The sequence below is a fragment of the Octopus bimaculoides genome, unplaced genomic scaffold (genome assembly GCF_001194135.2).
Source record: "Octopus bimaculoides isolate UCB-OBI-ISO-001 unplaced genomic scaffold, ASM119413v2 Scaffold_193896, whole genome shotgun sequence".
NCBI classification, from domain to species: domain Eukaryota; kingdom Metazoa; phylum Mollusca; class Cephalopoda; order Octopoda; family Octopodidae; genus Octopus; species Octopus bimaculoides.
This window is the reverse complement of record NW_026439247.1, coordinates 46,776-55,902: the sequence shown is the minus strand read 5'-3', so window position 1 is coordinate 55,902 and position 9,127 is coordinate 46,776. Positions and strand designations below refer to the sequence as shown.

Below are 9,127 nucleotides of genomic sequence, written 5' to 3'. Positions count from 1 at the left end.
TATTTACTTTACTTTATATTACTTTACTTTATATTATACTCATTTATTGTGCTTTTAATTATTAATTTTTCTATATGTGATAGTGGATTTTCATCGATGAGTTCTTGAAAATTGGTTATTTTCCCTAAAACTATATATTTTATATATACTTTATCTATAAGGCTCAATTTAATTTTAATTTTTTATAAATTGATTTTAATTGAGTTTTTTACCTGTAATTTTGGATTTTGTCCCTAATATTATTATATATATATATATATATTTCTCTCCTTTTTTTCTCTCCTTTTTTTCTCTCCTTTTTTTCTCTCCTTTTTTCTCTCCCAAGTGCTAGCCAACCTGAACTTCTACAAGGCTGACTTGAAGTCTATCAACAAAGAGATACTCCAACAAAACTGGCTTAAAAGTCTGTCCATGCAAGACACTGACATGAATTTCAATGAATTCATGTCAATAATGTGAGATATATGCATTAAGTTTGTCCCAAAGAAAGCCAACACACATAAAAGCATTATTCCCTGAGATAGGAGAATCCTAATGGGACAGAGGATAAAGATCTTGAACTCCTTAAATAAGGAGCCTAATGACAACAAAAAAAGCTAACCTCAAAATGGCGCTCTTAGAAACTGAGAATAAAATCAGACTCTTCCATGAAAAAGAAAGAGTAAACAGAGAAGTCAGGATGGTGGAAAGTATAAAATGAAACCCTAAAGCCATCTACAAGTTTGCAAAAGAGTTTGCCTCAGTGCGATACAGGATAGGGCTGCTGTTTGATGAAAAGGGCTCAGTGACTGCTGACCACAAGAAAATAAGTGAGGCACTCAATAAACAATTCCAAAGTGTTTTCACCTCCACACTAGAAAACATGAAAATAAACAGACCTGATGAGTTCTTCAACCTACAAGAGAAAAAGGCAACCATCAATTACATTGACGTTACAGAAGAGGATGCATTGTCGGCCATTGACAACTGAGGATGGAGTATTTCTGAAGACTAAGGTTGGCGTTGCACTCAAGATTGACTGGATAGAATAAAATCCAAGCATTTAATACATGGGTGATAGCATCAATTATGTATGGAGCAGGAATTATGAAATGGGAAAAGAAAGAAATGAAGAAAATGGATACCAAAACCAGAAAAAATGTTGATAGCATAAGGAGTCTTTCACCCTAAGAGTGACACCGATAGGCTGTACTTGTCCAGAAGAAAGGGTGCGAGAGGCTTGATCAGTCACCAGGAGTGTATCAAAGCAGAGGGAAATAGCTTAGGGTGGTATAAAAAAAAATGCCAGGGAGCCATTACTGAAACATGAAGAAGGCTGATGCCATCAAAACTGAAAATTGTGCAATGAAAGAAAAATTTAAACAAAAGAACACAAAAAAAGAAAAAGCATGGAAGGAAAAATGTACGGTCAGTTTGCAGGAGATGTGAATGCCAAGATAGATACAGAGGACTGGTGGCTATGGATGAGGGAGAGTGACCTGAAGATAGAGAATTTGATGATTTGAAGTGGAAAATACGAAGGTTATGGTCAGTGAAGAGAGTAGACAACTTACCAATAGTAATTGGTGCACTTGGAAGCATCAGCACTCAGTTTAGCCATGTTGGTAGTTACCAATATGGCTAAAAAAGATTGGTGCAAGGTAGAATACCTGCAAAAATCAGCATTGCTTGGAACTGGAAGAATTCTTTGCAGGGTTCTTGAAGCATGACCAGTAAACAAGGGTCACCTTAGTCTGCTGGCTGTGGACAGCTGACACTTTCCAGCAAAATAAGCTGTGAGTTTTCATCACATAATAATAATAATAATAATAATAATAATAATGATAATAATAATAATATAACATACAGAAAATTGCACTACTGGGTACTGCACACATTCTACGCAAAACACTTTCAATACAGTAAACATAAGAGCACCACAGCAAACCACAGCACATACCCAAGGCGCACAGAGCTGCGCTCGGTAGTGAAGTGAAAGCACGTTATAAAAATAAAACTACTGAATAATAATAATAATAATAATAATAATAATAATAATAATAATAATAATAATGCCAGCCAGGTAACACCAGAGTGGTTGACAATGAGTATGACAGTGTTGTGCTTGAAAAATATTGTAAAAGGCTATACCGTAGACAATTACAGGCTGATATCCTGTTTGCCACTTATGTAGAAATTCTTGGCTGGAATAGTTGCAGAGTCAATGTACAGACATCTGGAAAAAATGGAGTCCTGCCACATGAGCAGAAGGGGTGCAAGCATAAGTGCAGAGGTACCAAGGATCAACTCTTGGTAAACAAAACTGTACTTAGAGACTGCAACAGGAGGAAAACTAACTTATCTGTCATGGATTGATTATCATAAAGTGTACGATATGATCCCACATTCTTGGATTATGGAATATATGAACCTATTTGGTATTGCATTGAATGTTGAGTGATTACTTGGAAAAAGTATGGCAAAGTGGAGGACGGAACTGATAGCACATGGAAGAAGTTTAGGGACAATAGAAATCAGGAGAGGCATCTTCCAAGGGGACCGCCTGTCCCCACTGATCTTTGTACAGTACATGATACCACTAACACTGATTCTGAGGAAAGCAAAGGCTGGGTATATATTCAAGAGCCGCCAACAAAAAAGTCAACCACTTATTATTCATAGATGACCTCAAACTTTATGGTAAAGATGAATCCCAAGTCAGTTCCCTCGTTGATACGGTGTATACTTTCAGTGCTGATATCAGAATGTAGTTCGGACTGAAAAAGTGTGGTGTGTTAGTCTTGAAGAGAAACAAAATCAAATGTATGACTGTGCTAGGGATACTGTCGGGGGAGGTTATGAAGCAGATAGAAGAGACAGGCTATAAGTACTTGGGGATATTGGAAATGGATAAATTGATGGAGAAAGAAATGATAGAAAAATTTAAGGTAGAGTACTTGTGCAGAATGAGATTGATCCTTAACCCTTTTTTACCAACCCGACTGAAACCGCCTCTAGCTCTGTCCACCAAACCATAATTTATATTCCTAACACTAGCTGAATGATAACTAAGTGATTTTACTAAATTCTTTGTTATATTTAAAATTAAGTGAAAGAAACAGAGCATCTCAAAATAAATACAGTAACGAAAAGGTTGTCGAAATTAAATGGACGGAATATGATTGAAGCTAACAACACCTGAGTGATTTCGCTAGATATAGAGCAGGGATAATTGCATGGACAGTAGATGAACTAAGCAGCTTAGACAGAAAGACAAGGAAGTTGCTGACTAGATATGGGATGCTCCACCCAAAAAGTGACATAGACAGACTGGAAGTTAGAAGGTCAGGCGTGTGTAGGATGGAAGATTGCAAAGATAAAGCACTGTACAAGGACTTGAGAATGAATGAAACTGAAAATAGTGGATAAAGAAAAGAATGCATGGACTATTTCATAGGGATGTTGAAGAATAGACAGACAGAGAAGAAAGATAGCTATGGATGACTAAACATGATCTAAAGCTGGAAACAGAGGCTCTAATATGAGCTGCCCAAGACTAAGCATTAAAAACCAATTATATCAAATACAGAATAGACAACACATCAGAAAGTGATATGTGCAGAATTTGAGGACAAAATAGTGAAACCATATGGCATATTACCAGTTAATGTATGCCACCAGCCCAGAAAGAATATGAGACATCATGACAACATAGCAAGGATTATCCATTGGACACTTTGCAACAAGTATGGAGTTGACGGAGCAAAAAAGTGGTATGAACATAAACCCGAAGGCATCATCGAAAAAGATAATGCAAAGATCCTGTGGGATTTTATGATTCAGTGCGACCATGAGATAGAGAATAGGAAACCAGACATAGTGTTAATTGAGAAAGAAAGCAAATGATTCTGGATGATAGATATAGCATGCCCAGATGACAACAAGGTATGTGATAAGGCAGAAAGAAAAGTTGAAAGATATGACAGGTTAGCTTGGGAAGTTAAGCAGTTGTGGTCACTGAAAAAGGTGTTAGTAGTACCAATAATTGTTGGAGCCCTAGGAACAGTGAGTAAAAATCTTGAGAAGTACATAGAACAAATAGGGGCTGCAATAAGGGTGAACCACTCAAATACTTCAGAAGGTGCTCGAAAAATAAGGGGGGATATCTTAGTGCACTGGTAGTGAACAGCTGACACTGTAGTACATCTCCAGCATTGGAAGCTGTGCAAAGACAATAAAATAATAAGGCTTCTTATCTTAACAAATTGGAAGTGTTATCATGTACATTGTTTTGTCTTGGTATAAAAGATGGGCTACAGCAAATATTCTGCTCAATACCACAGATTCAGTTGTTTGATCTTAACCAGTTGAGCAAGTCCCTTAGTGGCTGACAATATGTGCATCTCTGATTACAAGCAAAAGTAGTGGGGGAGCATGATAGCCATGTGTTGAGAGGAGTTCTTTGGGATTTGGATTATTCACCTCTGGAAATATGGGTGTTTCATTCATCATTTTTAAACAAACCTTATTCAGGTACCTTATGAGTAGGATGGGCTACTCAGCCTGAAGAAAATTCTAACTGGGCCCCACCTGCAAGGTCATGCGATGTTTATTTTGATATGAGATCACCATGTTGTGCACATGTGTGATTGTGATGCATTTGCCTGGTGTACCCTTAACTGACAGGTAGTCATGATTGGTATACTGGCATTGTATATTTTACATCAGTGTCACTTTAATGGCATATACTGCTCTCTCTCTCTCAATAATAATAATAATTGCAAAATCCTGTAGGATGTAATGATCCAGTGTGATCACCAGACCAGACATAGAAAACTGGACATTGTTGTGGTGAATAAAAAAAGAATGAACATGTATAATAATTGACATAGTATGCCCTGGTGACAACAGGATTAATGCGAAATAAGAAAAAATGAACAACTATGACAATTTAAAGTGGGGAAAGTTCTCATTTTCAGTGACTCCTACTGGGGTTTTCTCATACCACGTCTTTGATCTTTGTAGGCCGTGATTTCCACAGAGCTCCCAATGGATTGTTCTTGCCACAATGTCATTGTGTCATTTGTATTTACATTGTACCAATTCCAGGCATTTGCTAACAATGTGCCGTACCGTTTCACCCCTCTCACCACACATTCTGCATTTGTTGTTATCAGTGGTGTTGTCAATTCTGCACTTCATATAAGTGGTACTTAACGCTTGTTCTTCAGCCGCACAAATGAGGTCTCTCCTCCTCATCCATAGCCACCGGTCCTCTGTATTTGTCTTGGCATTCACGTCTCTTGCAAACTGACCATACATATTTTTTTTTCCTTCCATGCTTTTTCTTTTTTTTTTGTTCCTTCATTTGTTTAAATTTTTCTTTAGTTACACATTTTTCAGGTTTGATGATGCCAGTCTTCTTCGTATGTTTCAACAGTGGCTACACGGCATTTTTTATATACTACCCTAGGCTGTTTTCCTCTGCTTTGATACTCCTGGCAACTGATCAAGCCTCCCCCACCCTGTCTTCTGGACAAGTATAGCTTATTGGTATCACTCTTAGGGTGGAAGGCTCCATTTGCTGTCAACATTTTTCTGGTCTTGTTATCCATTTTCTTCATTTCTCTCTTTTGTCATTTTATAATTCCCACTCCTTACCAAAGTGATGTTATCATCCACGTATTAACTATTTGGATTTTATTCCATCCAGTCAATTTTTAGCATAACACCAACCTAAGTCTTCGGAAATACTCCATCCTCAGTTGCTCTTTCATTTCATTTTCCATTATCTCGTTGTACTCTAGTACATCTTCCATTTCAATTTACTTAATCAAGTCTCTATCTGGTAATTCAATCCCTACTAAGGAGTGTACCTTGCCTCTTTTTAAGTAGATTATTCTGCACTTCTTGAGTCCAAATACCATTATAACATCAGTACTAAAACGTTGGGCCGTGTTCACCATGGAACTCACTTGTGTCTCATTTTTGCCATACAACTTCAAATCCTCCATGAAGAGGAGGTGGTTGATTGTTTGGGATTTTCCCTTTAGTTGGTACCTCAGGTTCATTTTCCTGAGTACAAAGGTCAGGGGTATCATGCACAGAACAAAATGCAACAGAAATAGGTTGTCACCCTGGAAAATCCCTCTTCTGATATCCAGTGTGCCCAAGCTTTTTCTGTAAGATGTCAGTTCAGTTTTCCATCCCACCATACTTCTCTTCAGGAAACACTTTACATTCCTCACAATTCCAAAGAGATATAAGCACTTGATGATCCATGAATGTGGAATCATATCATCAGCTTTGCAATAGTCAATCTAGATCATTCCCAGATTTGTTCTCCTTCATTTACAATCTCGCATTACCATTTTGTCTATCAGTAGTTGATCTTTGGTATCTCTGCATCTCCTTCTACAGCCTTTTTGTTCCAGCGGTAATATATCATTCTCATCAAGAAATTTGTACAGCTCTTCTGCAATTCCTCCTGACAGTAACTTCTACATTAATGGAAGGCAAAAAACTGGTAATTGGCAGCAGTATTTCCCTTTGATGCATCCTTCAGACACAATACCATTTGCCTTTCTGCCAACCAGCCTGGGATTTCTTCTCCATTGATCAATGCATTAAATTGTGCTGCGGTCAAATTATGGCAATAACTGAACTTTTTTTATCCAAAATCCATGCACATCATCAAGTTCTGCTGCTTGTCTTTTTACTCATATTTCTAATACTGTCTTCTGTGAAGTGTATAACCTCTTGCTGAGGATAAGAAGCTGTTTGCTTCAGTCTGTAGAGCCATTCAGCTGTAATATTATGTTGTTCTTGCTTACTCCACCTTTTACCCCAAAAAGAGGACTTCCATCAGCATCAGGAACTAATCTTTCAAGTTTTTCATCGTTATTAATCTCTTCATAAAATCGTTTGGGGTTGGTTCTAAACAATTCATTTTGCTGACATTGCTTAATCCGTTGTTCAAACCCAGTTAGCTTTGCTTTCTTGGCATGTATGCACTGCTTCAGTTCTTCAATTACAACATTCAGGCCTTTTGTATCTACACCATATTTCTTCCTAACTTTTTCAAATTTCCATTCATTCTTAAGTTCTCCATTTCTTTTCCTGACAAGTATTGACACTACATTGTTCAAGGAGTTTATTTTTTTCAGAAATTCTCCTTTTCCACCACAGTTGTTTATTTCCTCTTCTATTCATTGCTGTTCTATTCTCAGTAGTTATCAATCCCATCCTTTCTGCCACAATCCTACCAGCAGCCTTGATAAGATTATTTGTTTGTGTGATGTTCTTTGTTTCAATATGTCTCAGTACAATATTGACCTTATTCGTCTCTTGATTTAATCTCCATTGGTTAGCCTTCTTCAAGTTGCACATAAACTCTGTCCCTTCTATATTTAATAGATCCAAAATTCTGTCTATTAATAATTGATCCTCATTATTTGAGTAATCACTGATCACAATTCATGGTATTATATTCTTGCAAACAATTATCCATCCCTTCCACTATACCACTTTCATTTCTCACATGGCCAACCTCACCTGATATCCTTCCTTTTATAGCTTCTAGCTCCAATTCTGTTAACCATCCATTCTTTTGTATTGCTCTTGCTTGGTCACATAATCTCTGTTCAGTAATTTTGAACAGTTCCATTGCCTTCCATATTATTATTATCATTATTATTATTTTAAATTTTTGCCACAAGTGTTCAACTGGTACTATTTTATCAACCTCGTAAGGATGAAAAGCAAAGTCGACCTTGGTGGAATTTGAACTCAGTACATAAAGACAGATAAAATGCCGCTAAGCATTTTGTCGGTCTTTATGATGAATGGAGTAAAAGGAAAAGATGATCCACAGAGGGCTGAAAGAAGTCAATTTGGTCTTTCATACATCTGGAATTGGTAAATTAAAGTATCAGGCAAACATCGGGGTCAATGGTATTGACTAATCTCCTCTCTTCAAAAAATTACCCACTTTCTTCTAAAATTTGAAACAGTGACAACAATAACAATATTTGTTGCTCTATTAGCTAGAAGGGCTTAAAGAAATGCAATACACTTCAAACACTGTTGGACTGACACAGACATGTGGGATAGGCTAAACCAGCATTTTTCAAACTGTGGGTCCCAACTCTTCAGTGGGTTGTGACAAAAAAGAAGGAAAGAAAAAAACATGGGTATAATGGGTCGCAAGGCAAAACACATGGGTGTAATGGCTTGCAATGCAAAATGTGGTTCTTGCTGTGGGTTGCCGTCAAAACGTTTGAAAAACGCTGAGCTAGACGTTATAGGCAAGGAGAGATATAGAAGACAGTATACGAAATACAATTTGATTAGTTTAAAATCAGATATGACTTGATGTTTCTAATCATGAAAATTAATATCATCAAACAATGAAGCATTAGTTAAATGAAAAATGCAAGGATGACAACATGAACATTAAATGTAACATTTAGGGATTTTGGAAGAATCTGGAAAGAGCTGTAGTTTGGGCTGTTACTTGATGAAGTCTGTATGGGGAAACAGACAGTTGATCATAACGTTTAATACAAAACAAAATATGTACTAGCTTAAATGTGTCTTTACTTACTTTACAAACTGCTGTTATGTCAGTTGCATAAGGATGTGTCCCAACAAGAAAGATAAGATTAGTGACCGCTAAAGAACTGCACAAGTTTACCAAAATCTTCGAAGTCATTAATTTTCTTAGCTTTCTGGGATAATGAAAAAAGAATAAATATTATTTCATCTATTCAAGCAAATATCTCTCAAAATCCACTCAATGCCTAGAAAATAACCACAACTGTGGTGGTCATTCGGAATACAAATGATATGTTATATCTATCTACTTCTCCTTATATATGAATGTGTGTATGTGTGATGGCAATCCACACATAGCCAAGTAAGAACATCTCTGGCCACAAAGAATACTGTGTACTTTTTACACTTTACACTTGTGGCTTTGTTAGTGACTAACAAGCCTGGGTCTTGACGAACATCCACCTCTGCAGACACTACAGAAGAAACTCTCTCTATCTCTTTCTCTCTCTCTCTATATATATATATGTATATATATACATACATATATATATACATACATATATATATATATATATATATATATATATACATA

At 36.6% G+C, this 9,127-nt stretch overlaps 1 protein-coding gene across 1 annotated transcript in view; it reads right to left on the bottom strand.

Moving 5' to 3' along the window:
- The window catches only part of LOC106882179 (adhesion G-protein coupled receptor G6), a 56,403-nt gene that overhangs the window by 960 nt on the left and 46,316 nt on the right, over positions 1–9,127 (bottom strand). The window contains exon 8 of the mRNA XM_014932766.2: positions 8,585–8,708. Coding sequence (XP_014788252.2) covers positions 8,585–8,708 — 124 coding nt within the window. The remainder of the gene's footprint in view (positions 1–8,584; positions 8,709–9,127) is intronic.